General features: G+C 43.7%; 5 protein-coding genes across 5 annotated transcripts; all 5 read right to left on the bottom strand.

The window, feature by feature from the left end:
* Positions 1–3,923: 3,923 nt before the first annotated feature.
* Positions 3,924–6,668, bottom strand: PHALS_06979 (FOG: PPR repeat; the record flags this gene model as incomplete). The annotated part of the gene is made up of 1 exon (XM_024720369.1): positions 3,924–6,668. The coding sequence occupies one exon, from the start codon at positions 6,666–6,668 to the stop codon at positions 3,924–3,926; it is 2,745 nt and encodes a 914-aa protein (XP_024585574.1).
* Positions 6,669–7,020: 352 nt separating this feature from the next.
* PHALS_06978 (uncharacterized protein) lies at positions 7,021–9,726 on the bottom strand (the record flags this gene model as incomplete). The annotated part of the gene is made up of 4 exons (XM_024720367.1): positions 7,021–7,167; positions 7,239–7,337; positions 7,397–9,661; positions 9,721–9,726. The coding sequence occupies 4 exons, from the start codon at positions 9,724–9,726 to the stop codon at positions 7,021–7,023; spliced, it is 2,517 nt and encodes an 838-aa protein (XP_024585573.1).
* Positions 9,727–9,952: 226 nt separating this feature from the next.
* PHALS_06977 (WD40 repeat protein) lies at positions 9,953–13,615 on the bottom strand (the record flags this gene model as incomplete). Its single annotated transcript, XM_024720366.1, has 1 exon — positions 9,953–13,615. One exon carries the CDS (start codon positions 13,613–13,615, stop codon positions 9,953–9,955), a length of 3,663 nt encoding a protein of 1,220 aa, XP_024585572.1.
* A 461-nt stretch (positions 13,616–14,076) lies between these two features.
* Positions 14,077–15,382, bottom strand: PHALS_06976 (tRNA cytosine-5-methylases and related enzymes of the NOL1/NOP2/sun superfamily; the record flags this gene model as incomplete). Its single annotated transcript, XM_024720365.1, has 3 exons — positions 14,077–14,166; positions 14,229–15,180; positions 15,240–15,382. The coding sequence occupies 3 exons, from the start codon at positions 15,380–15,382 to the stop codon at positions 14,077–14,079; spliced, it is 1,185 nt and encodes a 394-aa protein (XP_024585571.1).
* Positions 15,383–16,132: 750 nt separating this feature from the next.
* PHALS_06975 (uncharacterized protein) lies at positions 16,133–17,554 on the bottom strand (the record flags this gene model as incomplete). Its single annotated transcript, XM_024720364.1, has 1 exon — positions 16,133–17,554. One exon carries the CDS (start codon positions 17,552–17,554, stop codon positions 16,133–16,135), a length of 1,422 nt encoding a protein of 473 aa, XP_024585570.1.
* Between the last annotated feature and the right edge of the window lie 769 nt (positions 17,555–18,323).

Genomic DNA, 18,323 nt, shown 5'->3' with positions numbered 1-18,323 from the left:
CAGGGCTGTCAGAGCAAAGGACTGTGAGTGCTCCACCGCCCCGACCGCTCGAAGGTCGATCCAACAGCTAGTTAGGGTCTTTCACGAAGAATTTGTGCTTAAAGCTCGAGTCAAGGTGGAGCTATAAAGCTTAAGGTTCGTGCTGTTTGACAACTAACTTTTTCTGACCCACGACACCGAGGTTTTGGAGAGCAAGGTCTCAATAAATAGGCAATCGCTCTTCTTGATGATATTAGTGTTAACGCTGAGGACACTAACGTTGCTCCATTCCATTATGGGCAATGAAGATGCTTTAGCAATTAGTTGCTTAGCTGCCCGTGACCATCACCATGCCACCCACGATTGGAGCTGAAGTACCGACAAGGCACAAGTGTAGTCCCCATCGCATTTGCGCAGCACTTCTATATCGTCGAGCGAGTGACACTATACTCCATTGCTGCATGCTGTGCGTACCGAGGCCCGACCGTAGCCGACGAGTTGTGTCGTGGAATGCAGCAATCGCGTGTTGTGCGCAGGGATCCACTCGACCGGCTGACCTGTGAGATACTGAAAGTTGACAAAGATCGTCGGCGCAATGGGCATCATTGCCAGTTTAAATATTCCTAGGTTTTGGTCGCTCGATTCGGCTTCTTATCAACTTGGACATGTTTCACCACTTGACGCACGTCTCCAAATTGGCTAGGCGCCTGGATAGAATTGTTGTTTCCATCACCCTTTTCACTTGATGGCAAAACTGGAGTTTTGACCCGGCTGCATCGCTGATAACACACAATTGATTGTGGGTAGCTGCAAGAGTTCAACAGTTTTGGCGCCTGTACCGTCTTCAGCGACAGCGCGCTGTTAAAGACGTGCGGACGATCGATCGTCTTCTTCGTGATGTGGGATAACGCTCGCGAATTTCTCGAGCAGCTTGCTCACTCTTTCGATCTTCTTGTCTGCTTCCGCGAGACGGTAAGGGAAGGTATTCAATAGCGCCGCGTTTTCGTCGTCGAGCATCGACTCGGTCACTTCCATGACTTTAGATGCCTTCAATGCCTTCTTGATCTTTGTGTGGTGCTTCTCCACAAAAAGGCGGACTCGGTCGATGGTTTTACAATGTCAGGACGCTTCACATTTTTAGGGGTGATCTGGTGATGCACGCCGCTGCATCCTCTTCAAGACCAAAGGATACATCCAAATTTGAAAGTGCACCAGCCCGCTGTATTTTTTTAAATGACTTTATATCCTCGACTGTTTTCAACACGTCGCCTTTTGATTGGTTGTCTGTCTACCACGTAACTTTGTGGCACTATTCTGACCTTCGATTCGAGCAAAATTCTCATCGACTTAAGCACATAGAAGTAGTTCCCGGTTGCGATGCCATGCAGTGGCATCAGTTTCTGCTGCAGTAGAAGAGCAGTGAAATCAACTTTGCTATGACCTCGCTTCCTCTTGTTGTTCGTGACGGGCGTAAAGCCGTCAATCAAGAGCAACATTGGAGGATGTTTTGTCTCCGAACTTCCAGGAGGTGAGACCTTGCCGTTGAAGGTCGAGATCGACAGTAAGTTCCTGAGTGACTGGTTATGTTGAGCACTGCTCTGGAGCTGATCATCCCGTTTCCTGCCTTCTAGAGCAAGTTTTGCTTTGACGGAGCTTTCGCTGCTAGCGCGTAAGAATTCGAAGACGTTTGTTGATGCTGCTGTAGCTGTGATGCAGATTCACTGGGATACGCTGAGCGAGAAATTTGTCGTCGGTCGTCCCAAGGTCGATGCCGTGGTACGAGCGGTAGCGGAATCGTAGACGTTAAGACTGGAACGAAGTATTCTTGCCATGCGCCGGATATCAATTAGGATCTGGTCGCAAACCGACCCATTCACCATCTAGAAACTTGGACATGTGCTTGACGAAGTAGATGCGCCAATTGGCAAATGAGATTTCTTCGTGGGACTTGTCGTAGTACGGCTTGCATCCCAATTAAAACAAGTTGTGGAGGATCACGTCCGGGTTGGTGTCCGAGTCGACACTCACGATATCGATGAAGTTTATGCTACCAAGTACGATGTACTCCTATAACTTGAATACACCACTAAGAATGTGATGTATTCGTGCGCTCCAGCTTCAAGCAGTTTTTTAGTCTTTACTTCCGGGCGCAGATTGCCACCGGGAGTTTCAATACTTGCTCGATTGCGAAATCAATGTGCAGGCTTCGTTTCCATGGTGCTTGCCAGCCAGCGACACCATGATTTATCTGGAGTGGAGTCATGGCGAACGTCCGACCGGTGTCGATCATCATGTCGTATTTGGCGGGCGAAAGCACATACAGTCGCGCCTGCTCCATGCGAGTCGAGATGAACGACCAGTTATCCCCACCGACATACTGACGATCGATTGCTTCGATGTCGCAGGTGAGGGGCTTCGGGGTCCTAACACGGCGACGCACAACTTCGACGTCAGCGTTATAGCGTCGACTTATTTCTTGCTGCCGCAAGAAGTCCGCCATCTTCGGACGCGTGTCGACGCTTTGAGGCGGGGATGCATTGACGGTCGGCTGCGTTAGATTCATCCACTCGTCGTCCAATGCAGCTGCTACGCAGGAGTCGAGTCGACGACAGTTGGGGACGCGTCTATGAACTCGTTGGCGGGATCGACCGCATTAGCTGGCACAACGGCCGGCAAAGCGGAAAACGACGTTGTCGGATGAGTGACTGGTGATAATGAGCCATTTTAAAGTCCAAAGCCAGCGCAGGAATTTAAGCAAGATGGGTCCACCGTGCTACCCGACTGAGTATTTGATGTGGACCCAGGAGTCGAGACAACTACAGCGCGAGGGGCTGGTCGTTAGGGAATGGAGAAGTTAAAGTAGCTAGATTCATCATTTTCATAGGGAAATGGGAAGTGAGAGGGCTGGGGGGGAGAGTGCTCTTCTATATAGTTGACTTGTGAAGTAGCCGGAAAGTTGAGAAGTGGGGTCTGACATCTCATTGTGGGGTCCAACAACACGAATTTGATTGTTGCATTTATGGAAATGCTAAGTGCATATATTGACACATAAATAGTCTACATGCTCAGTGCGTGGTCATAACAAGGCAAAGTCTGCCCACGTGAAAATTGTTTTTCTCCATAGATACTTTGACCTCCTCTCGCACTTGTAGCAAAAATATCAGTACTAACCGAAAGTTGGAGTGTATTTTGCTGTACCATATCAAGCGCTTGAGTCTCAGCGATTTTCGATAGAGACACTTAGACCATTTACCGTCGTGATTATGGGTTATGATTATTCTGATTCATCCGAAGCCAATTGGTCGTCGGCGCAACTCCTAATCACTTGTATGTGTGATAGTAATCGGCGAGGAAAATGTGGCTGCTGGATCGTCGTCCGTTTGAGCAAAGTAGCCTAAAGACCGTCTCCTCCAGAATTCATCCGTAACTCTTGTTTCGGTCAAATCAATTTCTCCTAAGTAACATCTCATTAAGTTGTGCTGATGACTTTTTGTGCGACAACATCTTCGAGCAACCTTCAATTTTTAAGCTTTTTCGTCATGAATGTTTCAAACCCAACTTTAACGATTATCACACAAATTAGATTGAAAACGTAGTCATATTGTAAAGAGCTGTATACCCTACGAGGTCCGAGCCCTCCGCATTGTTGTACATATGTGTGTTCTGATACACTTCATTTACCCTTGTACACATCAGCTCACGTGCATTTCGCTTGCTTACTGACATTCCAGTTTTTTCATCAGATGCTGTTGTACCTGTCTATGCCGATACCTAACGGCTGGACAGATAGTGACATGGTCTATATTTGATATGCTGTATCTTGCAATTAATATATTATGTAAAGGGGAGAGCCTTAAGTATAACCTACCTGAAGAGTATATTAAATTTATTGGAAGATTTTTCGCCATTAGTAAGAAATCTGTTCGATTCTTGACAAATTTGATCTAGTTCGCTTGCAGCTCATCAAATATGCTATCGAAATAAACTAGATCATCTGGGTTGACCACATTCACAAGAAAATCTTGAACTTGGGATACGGAGAACTCTAAAAAGGCACGTACAAGTAACTTATTCATACTATCAATCTCTTCCTGCGTTGATTTTTCGTACACATCTCGCTCTTGCCACTTGGAAAGCTCTACAACCTGTTGTATCAGGAATGTCAAACTTGATGCCTCCATCATCACATTTTTGCTTTCACATAATAGCATAGCCATGTCGACGATTACATGATCTCCACTTCGGGGACGAGATGTCTCGGTTTCTAGTGTAGACGTTTTGCACGTATAACTGTTCGTAAGAAAATACAAAATATGTTCGTCGCTTAAAGCACAGTTAGCATTCAGCAATTCGCGCAGTAGTTGCAGCGCATGGATTCCATCATTAGCAGCACAAAAAGCAGCGAGTGCATCTTCAGAAATGTCACTTGGAAGATCTCGTACAATTTGTACCAAAAGATTCTGCACACGTCGGCCGTCGGGAAAATTAGTGAGTGTAGTGAACAGCGTATGCAGTAGCCGAGGAGAGAGTAAACCATAATCTTGATTATCATCGTTAGAATCTCTTTGAAATACTGATATTGCATCTTCTACAGAATCAAGGACACGAGCCACATGATGCGAATCTTGACTCAGCAGAAGATAATTTTGTAGACATAAAGCATCTGGATCTATTTCACATTGCTCCATAACATCCAATGCGATTCGACCAAGGTGAGCTGCATATTTTCTGGCATTTTCAAACTTTATTGCTTTTTCACTCTGATATCGAATCGACTTATGCTGCAAAAAACTCGCAAATGATTCCAAATACGCTTCATTCTCGCATTTTACGCTCAAGACATTTAACTGACGCATAAGAGAACGAAAAATATAAATCGTTGGCTTCACGTTTGCTTGTTCCATTCGAGACCACCACTTATTAAAGTTTATCTGGTCTTCTAGATGTGAATACAAGCGCAACATTAGAGCAAATGTCATCGAGTTGGGGATAATCCGTATCTCTTGCCACCCTTCAGCTACAATTTTTTCAGCCAACATCGTATCACTTTCGTTGACCACACGTTTGAGTATAGCGTTCTGTACACGTGGATTCAAACGTCCATTATTCTTCGTACGATGTAGTGATGGAATCATTTTGAATGAATTCCACAAAGTTTCCATCGGAAAACTTGTCAGCATTGCTGCTAAACGCTCTCCAGTCACCATCGAGATTGGAACGCGCTGGTTTATAATCATATTGCATAAATTTGCAGCACGTTGGGTGTCTTTACCGTGCACACAGGCCAACACTGCGGCATCCCACAACATTGGAAAATTCTCAAGCATCCGTTTCTCTTTCATTTGCAGCGTCTGGTGCTGGAAAATGTGGTCAAAGAGCATTAAAGCATGCCGCCATTTTGTCTGTCTAATGTACGAAAACATAGCTTCCCCATAAACGTGTAAATTCGGCTCCAATCCCTGCACTTTCATAGAAGTAAAGACACGAAGCATCTCCTCAGATCGATATAACCGACCGTATGCAATTGCAATGAGAGACTGGATTCGTACGTCTGACTCAAGTGGCAACTTTTCCAATAATCCACACTCTTGTATCGACACATACCGATTTATCACTTCTTCCCATTGTTTAGCTCGACTAGGTACAAGTAGATACCCATGCACAACATTTAACGTTGGCTTACACTGGTGATGCTGTAGCTCAGTAAAGAAGATTTTAGATTGCTCCACATGAGTGCCACAAGCGCAGATCAATGCTGCAAAAGACGTGGCATCTGGTATCACATTACGTGCACGCATCTTCGAGTAGATAGCAACTGCATCGTCCAGTAGCGACAATTGGCCAAAGTTTCTCAATGCCGCATTGTACACAGCGAGTGAAATCTCGAAATCCTGAATTTCCATCTCTTTGAACAAACGTTCGATATCATCTGTGTACCTATTGGATAAAGCTGCTTGTGGTGGACGTGCGTTGATGTCCACATACTGTTGCAGCAATACTCGGGCCATGTGCCATTTTCTTTCGACAGCACACAAATGAATCACTCGTGTATAAAGTATTTTCGAGACTGAATAGTTTCTCGTTAGCAATTCTTCCCGGAAGAAAAGTGTTTGTGGCAGAGATTGTGCGTCCAAAGCCGCAGTAATCAAGTCCGTCACAATCTCTTGCTTCTCCATTTCATCTAGTTCTTCATCATATGCGTGCAACAATGCTTTAAAAAGTACACGCGTTGCAGTAAGTTCCTTGCAGTCAATACAAAGTCGAATTGACATCATATATAGCTCGGTAGAGGCTCTTAATTTATATGTACGCATCTCTTCCAATAAACGCTTGGCTTTCATCCATTTCTTAGCGGCATGACACGATCGAATGGCATTTTCATAAATGCTTAGTGACGGTGGCATGATCTCTTCTTCCTGGTGCATAAAGTCAATAATTTCCAAAACCGTATTCCATTCACCAAGTTGTGCACATGCTGCAGCCGAGTATTCGAGCGTTATGGGCGAAGGTGATACACCTGCGTCTCGTAAACACTTGTACACTTGAATAACAAATTGTGGGTTTTCCATGGCTTTAGCTACCATAACCATAACACTTGCATCCTGACCAGGCATGCTAGGATCCACATACAGCTGCATCCAATCAGTAACAATTTCCTTTGCACGTTCCATGGATGGACCTGAGGTCATTGGATCGGATAGAAAATTCTTTAACTCTTCATATTCGTCAGGAGGCACAACTGGTCGATTGGACAAAACTTGAGAAAAACTTCGGAGTTGAATGAAGAATGGCTGGCACTGAACGAGTAAGGAGCTATAAATGGATAATCGACGATTAAAATTACTGCAATCTAAAATATGAATGATTATTCGTCTCGTGCTGGTGTTATGGATGGATGTAGAATGCACAAGGAGCCGTCGAGACACGCGACGCAGCATGGCGAAATGATCATGCAAGTAGCCCAGAAGTATGTGGGCAACACTATTTTATACTTTGTTGTTAAAAAACCTTTTTGAAATTGCTAGCATGCTGCTGTCGCTTTTATACGAAAATACGTGCCTTGTCCATTTCTTGTATTAAATGCGTGTACAGTTCGTTGGCATTGAACGCGAGTGTTTTCACGGCCTGGCGTTTTTTGTATGATATTGTTATTTGTAACATAAAAGCATTCTGTTCATCATATTCAATCTACAAAAACAGAAGTCGCAACAAACTTATTACCACGTCAATTCTAGTGCTAAAAGCGACATATGGCTCACCTCGATGACAGGAGCAGAACCACCCCATTCTTTCTTGTCCTTTTCTTCCCAAATTACTTTTGCAATGCGAACTCCACCTTCATATTGATGTGATTCATTCTATCACAATCATATATTCAATGAGTACAAACAGTCACTTGCGTCACAAGAAATCTTACCTGAAGAACTTTGTCTTGTAAATATCTGCTAAGATTCTTCAGATGTATAGAAACTTTGTGCTCAACTTTGATCGATACAACACCTCGCGATTTATAAGTAAAATACCGCAGCAGATAAATCATACCAGTCCCTACAATCACCCAGGCCACAAGGCTAAAAAAGAACCATAACCCCGCGTTGTTATAGATCATGACCTTAACAAAGCCCCTAATCCACTCTTGATCGGTTACAGTCCAGGTACCCGTGATACGATCAAGGAGATTGAAAGCCAGTAGACCGCTCAACATCATCTTCATTATCATGAGAGTCGAAGCTGATCGCTCGTTAATTTCTTGTAATTCGCGCAAAGTTCGAGTGTTCATGCGGATAGCCTCATTCTGTTGGAAATTCTTCTCATTGGAGACGATGTTTGCCATTTCATTCAGAACTGCGAGTTCGTGGCGAGCCCCATTCATGTTTTTGTGTAATTCCCTCACTCGACGCTTAAGTTGATGACTCAAAATTTCAAGTTGGAGTTGCTCGTAAAGACTTCGACCTGCTTGACCCGGCGGCTCAGTTGGTATAGTCGCTTCATTCAGCGATTCCTCGAGATGACAAAGTATTTCTTCCATCAGAATGATTTCTTTCGAAAGTGTAGCAAGCTGATTTCGAATGCTACGCAATCTGTTCGGGTCCTTTTCCGCTGTCTCAATTAGCGCTCGCACTTGTGCCATGTCATCAATGATGATGAACATTCGAGCAAAAAAGTTTTGAGTAAATAAGTTCATAGACTCGAATTGGAGAAAACTGCACAATAATGGTTCATGACGTCTGCTATTCGGACCAGCAATAAGCAATCCATAGGCTCCAAAGACGAGAGTATCCTGCTCACTAATGTCAAAGGCAGCACGAGCATCGCCTATCACTTGCTTAACTTCATTCTCGTACTCTCCTTTATCCATATACTCTTCTGCTGTTAAATGGGGTGTGATCTCATTTGCAATGATGAGGTTAATCTTGTTGCGACAAGCTGCTTGGTTCGAATAGATCAGACAAAGGAGGGAACGTTGATACGCTGACAGAACAGTATCAACAATCTTGGAAGAGTCCATGTGAACGTCCACGAGCAGTCGAGATAGGTGATCTAACGAAATATTGTCTTTAATGTGGTCTGTGATAGCTTCCACTTGCATGCCGTATAAACAAAACCCTGATGCTGAAAGTGAACAGCCAAAAGTTTCAACTTGCACTACTCCAGGAGCTTCCGGAAAGTGAATATCCGCTTCAAAATTGACGTGATTGGTCATGGTGTAATCCAAAATATTTATTGACGTAAGCCCGGGATCCACCGAAATTTGTGTCCCACTTGTATCATTGTCTGCAATAGCCGTAAGAAATCCGCCCTGGACACGTTCAGTAGATCCAAAATTGCAGTTTAGTTGTACTATTTGGTTCGAGCCAAATGGAATATACTCAGCCACGATTAGAGAAACTGAGTTCAGTGTGATAATTTCATCGAGTCGGTCCCGAATGCAGGAATCGCTTACTCCACACTCGTGAGCTCGATGTGCATTACTTAGTGTCGGACGTCCACCAAGACGCAGACATTGCGGAATATACGCACTCGAGACGTACGATACATCTTCCGTTTCAGTTACGGACGAGAGACGGCGATACCCACTTTCTTTATCCACAAGCCAGTATTCCTCTTTTTCCCATTCTACTCGCAACAAGTGCAATGTGCCTGGAGCGTATACAATATCATTGATCACTAATTTGTCGGCCTTACTCATTTTTGCGACGAGTTCAAGACCTTTCTCCGAAATTTGATAGCATGTCACGGGTTGGTAAATCTTGGACGAGAGTTTTAATCCATTCACTAAAGCTTCTTCACGTAAGAAATCGAGGTCAGATCTTCCCTCTTGTGTTATGTTCAGGTATCGGCGTTTATTCTCCACCAATTCGGACGATGGTGCGTAGTCGTAATCAAGTGCCTTGGACACAATCGCTTCGTACAGCAAAACTTGAAGCGCTGGTTTCCGAATCCATTCTTCCTTGTCAGATGCACAGAGAGCAGGCTTTGAGTATTTAGAAACAAGATACAGAAGTCGATTTTGGTTTTCTGTCAAGCCGTTATCCTCCTCGACCGATTCATCACTTTGATCAGGTTCTTGCACATCACCATCGGCTTCCTCTTCATCATCGTCTTTTTCAGAACCTTCTTTCAGATCATTTTTCTCATCCACATGAATTTGTACGGTCTTCTGACTCGTGGCTAGAACTTTCTGTAAGCGTCATCATTGTTAACGATCATGATATCAATTGAGGGATTTATCTTAATTACCTTCATCGTCCTCGAAGCCTGACAAGTCGCCGTTTCACGGCACTATCATATGGATTTGTCATAGAATTCATGCTATGATGCTAAAAGTCATACTTTTTTTGACGGGTTGGCTCAAAAGCTGACTTGATACAAAATGTTCTGTAAAGGGAATAGGATATACCCGTTTTCTTTACTTTGAAGATTCGTCAAGATTGTAGTTCTTGTCACTATTTATTAGTCTTACACTTTGTCGCTACTGATTACCTTCTGACACGTACGAAAAGGGAGTGTGGCACAAGGGGCAATTTTTTTGTTCTCGAATCTCAGTCTCAATGCACACATGGCGACAGGCTTTGCACATGGTCGTGCGTTGATTCTGAATTACCATTCCCGTCATCATACATGTTGGAAATGGACGACTGCAATTGCCACAGCGAGCATCCCATTCGTTCACTTGGTATTGGCAATTGGGGCACTTTTGCGATCGCATTGTCGAATCTTGAAGTTTTAGTTGAGCTGTCGTAAAAATCTTGAGCGCAAGATCACTTATCGCCACTAACTCCTTCTCGCTTGAAGCCGGAAGTGTTTCAAGTTTGACAAAAGCCTTAGAACACTGTTCAAATTGCTTCGTATAAAATGCCGTCAAAGCGATAAGCGAGTAGATTTCACGTTCATCGAGTAAATCTTCATAAGCCGAGAGTTTCAGACTCGTATGGAGTGCTTGCTCAATATTTCCACTGTATAATTGACGATGAGCAAGGAGATAGAAATGATACGCTTCAGCACCACGCCATGGATTATCCAGAGATCGATTCTCACCTGTAGCTGCATCATGTTGTACCAAACTTTCGAGCGTTTTTGCAGTCACTTGAGCTGCTGTGGTGCCTTTCGAGGTGGTTAGACTGGAAATGTCGAGCATCTTTTGCCTCATACGTTCCACTTCAAATGCTGCAAGAACATGCAATTTTTTGGCTCGAAGAGGATTCTTTTCCACTTCTTTAGCCAATTTTGCTAACAGTTTTGCCGCTTCAGTACTTTTATTAGCCCGTCGGTACAGCTCGATTGCTTGAAGAGTCTTCCCAGTCATCAGAAGATGATTAGCGTACTTTGCAAGCACATTTTCAATCTGTGGAAAATTATATTGCTCCGCGAGATTAACAGCAGATTCCCATTCGTTTAATAGGACGCAAGAATCTATTGCGGATTTGACGTCGCCCATTCGCACATAAGTTTCCACTGCAGATTGACACAGCCCAGCTCGTGTGAACTTAACGGCCAATTCCTTTAAGAGGGGCGAAGTTTCTGGAATTTCGTCAACAAGAGCCTCTAGTTGCCCAAAATCGCCCAAAGCATAGTAACATTGTACGAGAGCATTTGTATTTTTTGCCTGTGCAAAGTATTTGATCGCTTTTTCCCACTTGTGACGATCAAAATAGAATTCGCCAATCATATTCCACGTGTGAGTCAATAAGTCGTCATTGCCCCCTCCAGACTGAAGCAACTGCACGACACGAAACCAGTCGCCAAGTCGTTGGCGGAGATCAATTGCTAGATCTTTGCGATCAATTTGACGATAAAGTGCTTCAGCTTCGTCAAAATTCTGAAAATATGCAGCCACTTCAGCTTTCTGCTTCACACGATCATTAAGTAATTGCAATCGTTTTACATACTGAATACCACTGTAGTCTTTGCATTTAACAAAACCTCGCTCAGCCATGCTAAAGTCCAATTGCTCCAGTGCAGCTTCCGCCAATAGAGACCACAATCGCGGGTGGGGATGATCCTGTATATACTCATATGCTTCAGCAAGTCCGACGCTATCAAGAAGGGCTTTGGTATCACGCAATGACCGAGTCTGGAATTCAATCACCATGCTCCTATCAGGTTGTTCGGGGTTTGCAACAATTTCATCCAATAATGCCGCTTTCACTTGCAAGTCTTTATAATGGCAAAGGTATCCCGACGATGCCACAGGCTCTTCATGCTCAAGGCCACGAAAGATATGCATTCTCGCTTTCTCCATCATAACAAAAAGTTCTGGATTGTCTTCAGCCCATACGACGTCCCAAGCATCTTTCTTCTCAAAATTCAGCATTTTGCCCTGACTTGTTTGTAAACTTCCAGCTACACCGACCTCCATGATAGTTAATAAGCCATTAATATCAATCACACTTAGTAAAGTTGAATTGCAGTTTAGAGCTAGAAACTGAGGACGACAGTTGACAATGTACTTCATTTCGAGCGAAATATGAGGCAACGTGAAACAATGGATTAAGCCACTTGTTCGGGCTGCAAAGATCCAGCTATCGGACGCACAAATGGCACAGATCGGATCTTCTAGCTGTCGAGCAACGTAGTTAAAGTGCTCAGCATCGTTGCTTTGTGTCTCGTCGATGTAGAACGCTTTTTCTCGACCCCCGCCACGTTGTAAAAGTTGAGAAATCGAGCTAACGTCCATTGCGTCTTGGTTGGCAAGACCAGTCAATTGAGAGCTAGTGTTTTTATACTGCCATACGAAGATAGCATCTAAAGAAGCCACAACGATGTGACGCGAAGTCATAGTTACATAAAGTGGCTCCAAACAAATGACTTTTGTATCAATCGGAGACCCGATTGTGTCACAAAGAATTAATTGATAACGCATTCCGTTAAACCCGCGCTGATCGTCGTCCAGTGGCTGTCCATAGTATTCCCCAGAGCTATAATTTTCAGTATCAATCTTGGTCACTAAAACACAGTTGTTTCCGGCTGACTTAATCCCTAAAAGGCCACGAATGAATTTAGTACATCGCTCGTCTGACTTGGTATCCCAAAAGACGACACAATTTTCGACCTGGTCGATTCGATTGTATGTATACACCAGCGTGTTGGCATAAAAACCCCACTTGTACGCTGGGCGAATGTTGGCAAAGTAAATATGCGAGTCGACAGCTAAACAGATCCGCAAACCTGTTCCTTCCCAAGCCAATGCTTCAATTCGGCTACCCGGCACGCGAAGTGAACGCAAGTGATGACCAAAGGGATCGTAAAACTGAACAACATTAAACTCTTTTAATGAATCGCCTTTTGGTACAGAGTGATCGACTTGTGTTCCAGCAAGTGCGATGACACTTCCATCATTGTTCCATCGAACTTGAGTCAACTCAATTCCCGTATCAATCAAAATGGCATTCTCATCGACTCGTCCTCGAGTAATTTGGACTTTGCCATCACGAAACGCGATGGCTAAAGTTGGTGCGTCTTGACTAATATGTCCTTCAATTCCATCGTACCAATGTACCCCAATAATCGTATAGTCCTTTCCACCGCCACGTGATTCAATAGCGTACAGTGTCATGCGGCTTATTTTATTCCCCATCGAGTCGTGCACTGCCACTTCACCGTCTTTAGTAACAAACAAAAGTGATTTCCCATCTGGTGACCATTCAACAAACGCTAGTTGTGTCTTCATTTCTTTGCCCCAAAGACGATTACCATCTACAGAGCCAACAATCACAGCACCATCTTCGTATGCAATGCAAATCTTCTGACCATCGGTTGTCCATTTCATATCGCGCACAACGCTTTTATTTCGATTGTTTATCATCTCTTCGTACCACATTCCACGATGGAGCACCCACACAATAATTAGACCATTTTCGTCACTTGTAGTAAGTTTCTTAAAGTTGGCATTCCATGTAGCGCACACCACGGGACCGTTGTGGCCTTCAAGAGATTGATTCATGGTGAGATTACTCGCGGCTGCAATACCTCGAGGACCTTTTCCATCGGGCTGAGCTGTTGATTCGAGCCGCAACACTTTCAAAAGCCCATGCTGCCCCCCACAAGCGATCCAACCATGCTCTGAATTCCACGACGCGCATCTCAACTTGACATTATTTGGAATAGCAATCTTCTTGCTCAAAAAGATAAACATGACTTAAACTCACAAGCGAAGAAATGCTATGGCGTTCCTTTAAAAGACCTAGAAGCGACGCGACCCCTCGTGCACCGTTTTACATCGCTCTTTACCCATCGACTTTATGACGTAGAACACATAAAAATTGTAAAAATCCTTTACCTACGAAAGCCATTATGGTCTTCAGGACGCGACTTTGAGTCGATATATGGGTAAAGAAAATCAGACCGAATGTAGGTTTGATTCTTCTCTACGAATGAAATGCACGACTACGTGACTAGCAGTATTCGTCAATAGTAATTGACTTGAAGCCATCGCGTTCGGTGTTTTGCTCCCGCTGCATTGCCGTGCGGTATTATAATTCGCCTCGCCAGCGCGCTGGAAAGTCAAAATAGGACACTGAATGAAAACCTTTCCTGGTGCCGTTTGTAAACAGAGCTTAAATTCATGAAATAGTAACTCAAATTACGTTGTGTCTGTCACTGATTGATCTTGCGAATGCGAGCTATGAAAAGACCGCTGGTATTCTGAGATGGAATAAAGCGTAAAGTGCCTGGAAGTTTTCCCTCCTACAATCATACACAAAGAGCTTGTTAGGTTAAGGTCGGTTCTGAATAAGATTTTATCTCACTCGACAAGGGACATCGTTGCCAGCGACGATCGGATCGAGCAAAGCCAGCGGTTCATCTTGTAGCAATTCCGATACTATTTCTTCATTCTGCTTAAAAGATAAAGAGCACGTGCTGTAAATCAGTAAACCTCCGGAGCGAAGCAAACTAAAGCCATTTCGGATAAGCGCACGCTGAAGTTTAAGTATCCGTTCGATTTCACTCAGATTTAAATGATCTCGCACGTATTCATTCCATCTTGATGTCGAGTTCAAACGCTGGAGGTGACGAATGGATCCGTCATGTGTACACTCAGCATCCACGAGCACCTTATCGTATAGTGTCGAGTCATGTTCCAAAACTTTTTGGCGCTTGGCATCTCGAGACCGTGCGCTCTTGTTTTTGCGCTTCCTCATCCGACTTTTAGAAGATCTTGATGCGATCTCATTTGTGTCAAATAACAACTCAACTCCATCCAGATGCATACACTCTGTCTTTGGACCGATGCTGAAAGTGCTCCCGTCTGCATGGAACAATCTACACCTCCATTGTTCTGATTCACTTTGAGACTCAACGAGCCCGTACTTGTGCACCAACTGCTTACATGCTCCCAACCTTGAGCGAGAACAGTCTACACCCGTGACACTTCCACAAAGGTGCAAAAGATCAGCAACCATTGCCAATTTGGCACCTGGAGCACAGCACAAGTCTAGCACATGCTCTCCCGGTTCAAGATTTAATAACTTTACAGCGTAACCCGACGAAATGTCGATACCGTAGACTTCACCTTTCTTGTACAGATCAACACTAGCCAATGGGGCTGAGACTGGCAGCGAATAAAAGCCGGGAAGCCACGGACAGCCTTTAGGTTCAAACTCTGCAGATACCTTTCTTGTTGCTTTTCGCGCAAGGTCCGCGGCGATCAATTGCAAGCGATCATCTTCGACCTTTCCAGAGTTGTTGACTTGCTTGAGTCTAGGCGTATAGAATAAGTTAGCGAGACTAGATGACCTCAGAAGACCGCAGCTCGTTACCGAATATAGCGCAATAAATCCCTTTTGGTTGTAGAACTTAAGAGATCGCTTGCGTCAATGTCATGATCTGTCAGAAAGCGCAGAAAGCCCGAGGATTCCCATATTTTACGGTCATTCCATTCTGTGGTTGCAGGTTTCGCCATTCGACATCTAACAAACTAACCTTTAATTATATTAGCTGTGTATTAACGGGTTACATCCTGTACACAAAATTACGTGCGTACATTCTTTGCAATTGAGAAACAAGAGCGATTTGATGATAGTAGAACTTACATACACGTGCAATATTACCTTAAATTTGTCCTAAATATATACATAGATATGCCTGACGCATGTGAACGTGCTCGCACCATTGGAATTATGATACTAAACGAATGAAATAATTGTATATTTATTGTGTGTTTTAATGCTCGTGAGCGGTCATATAGCTCACTTTATATGATACAATTAGACGAAATGACTGCATGTAAAAGATGTTTCAAAACTGATATTTTTTTTTCGAATGAAAGAAATCAACATTTCAAGGAAGAAGAGGTGCGAAATATGAAGAAATAGGTGCAACAAGATCTGATGAGACGCAGCTAACTTGCAATTGTACTTGAACAAGAAGAGCAACGCGTGGATAACCAACATCACGAACAGATAGTTTGATGTAGTCGCTATCGGCGTATTAGGCGCACGAAGAATGAAATGGCGGCACCAAGGCGATTTGCATTGCATTCAGCATTTCATATTAAATTTAAATGTGCTTTCGAAGCTAATTTTCCAGCGACAACAGTGCCAATTGGCTTTTCATTGGACGTCTCGGCAAAATGTGCTTATGAATCGTATCGAGCTCGGATGTGTCGAATTCTTTTGAGCCTCAGAGTAAACCTGATTTTGAAATTGTTGCTTTATTGCCGAACAATCTTTCCAGCATACTGCGTCACGTCAATATCAACTTTCATTCTGCGGTTCTTCCCATCTTTGTTTTTGTAAGATTGAACAGTGAAAATATCGTAGATTTCGTTTGTGACTATAAAGAGTAAAACGTGTGCAAAGCCTTGAAACTCATGGCGCCGCGTCAAATCCTGATAGACATGTTTCAGCTGTTGATATTTGATGGGATGATCTAAGGCCACCGTCGCCTGAACGTAGATAATACGACCATCTTGTGGGACGACAAGCACACCATCAAATGATAAAAAAGTCTTTGATAACGGTATGTACAGCACCAGTTTATTCTGAATTTCAGATGGCGCTTGAATAATTTCATACGCTGCATTTTTTATTAATGGACCATGTCGCGTGACAGTTCCGACAGAGCTACCTTCGAGTGCTCTCATACAAAATTCGCTGGTAGCAAGATCTTGCAGCAGGAACTTCTCGATTTCTTTGCCTCGCCACCACTGCAAATTCGGGGCTGGAGTCTGCAACAATCTGCGAATTGCATCAGCAGATTGAATTTGATAACGCACTTTCATGATCGCCTTGACTGCCGAGGATGAATATGTCCAGTACGAAAAGCTGGGCGCGTTCTCATCACGATAGAGCTTGAAAACAATATGCTTCATGTTTCCATCAAAATTCTCCTGCTCGAGTTGCCGTACCTGGTTCTTTAACTCACTGATATCACTCGGTATATCCATTTTCACACGTCGTAACATGTGATCAAAGTTTCCAGATGATGCAAACACTAATCTTGATTTGCCTCCAACGAGTCTGAACTTTCGAATCCACTCGTCTTGATCATCCAAGTGGATCGCATCGGCAAATGCCTTGCACTCAGCCTTGGTCCATGGATTCATATACACCTTAAAGCATTTCGTCTTGACAAATTGGTTGTAGTTAACAGTTCGCGGACTGGCAAACAGAAACGCACGGTTGAACCGTACATCTAACCACGATGCTTCACCGGCTTCATTTCCATCGAAAAATCCATCGTAGGTCCTTCCAGCATGCGGCGTATACGAACTCACGTAACAATAAGTTCTCCAAGTGAAGAAGATTAATGATCTATTTAGCGGGCGGTAAGCCACATCCTTATGTTTCGTCATGAACAACAGAAGCAAAAATAACCCAAACACCGACTTTCCAATCCCAGGACTGCCAACCACAAGAATTCTACACAGCGATGAATCTGACCTCATTTGTTGCTCGATGATTTCATAAAGGTCCCAATATTCCTGTCGGATGTACAAGCCTTTGTCAATCGATAAACCAAGGATTATCTTCGGAGTTTCCAACAATTTTCCAACCTTGAGTTCATCACCACCGTTAAATTTTTTTACAATCGCCTCCAATTCTTCCATTGCTTTCGGATTGATGGCATCCATTCGCTGCCGTTTTACGCCTCCATCTTCGGTCGGAACCACCACTAATACATGGATTTCTCCTTCGTTTGTCTCAAACTTATCTCCAAAATACTTCGGATTCTTAATCCACAACAACGGATTCATGTGCTCAAGAAACTGCGGATGTCTTTTGTCATACATAATCACGGCCTTCTGTTTTTCGTGAAGCGTCACAGTTGCTGCCCCCTCCTCATTTAGCCACGTGTCGCCTCTCTTGGCAAGGAATAACTCTAATTTGCTGGCAGCAAAATCATACTCCTGCTCCTTCTTAATGGCCCTTTATAAGTGGCCCACCGACTGGTTAGCGTCGATGTCCACAGGGAACACGCTTCCTTTCACACCAACGATCGCGCAGCAAAGCGTCACCATGTTCCCTCTTGCTGATTTTTTTCAACTGTGGAGTAGCTCTACAGTCATGGGCGTTCTCTCTATCCGTGTCTCAATCGATGAAATGGCGTCACGTGATTCAATACAAAAAATATATATTCATTTAGACAAATAGGATATTACGTATCTATCCGACTGGTAACAGTTCGTCATATTCGTTAGAAGCTTGTGAAGTGGTTGCCACGTCTCATATTTCAGCCAATCATATGCAACAACACCGGTTTACAACAACAGAAAGTTGGTCAGACAAGTGGACAAGACCACGTATACAAAAAAATAGTAACATGGCTGCTGATGCAAAAGCAAATACAATTACTTTAGCGTTATATCAAAGGAGTGTTGGTAGTGGTGTCGTTATCTCTGC

The sequence above is a fragment of the Plasmopara halstedii genome (genome assembly GCF_900000015.1).
Source record: "Plasmopara halstedii genome assembly, contig: Scaffold_3060, whole genome shotgun sequence".
Classification (NCBI taxonomy): Eukaryota; Oomycota; class Peronosporomycetes; order Peronosporales; family Peronosporaceae; genus Plasmopara; species Plasmopara halstedii.
The sequence above is the reverse complement of the archived record's forward strand: the minus strand, read 5'-3'. Positions and strand labels throughout refer to the sequence as shown.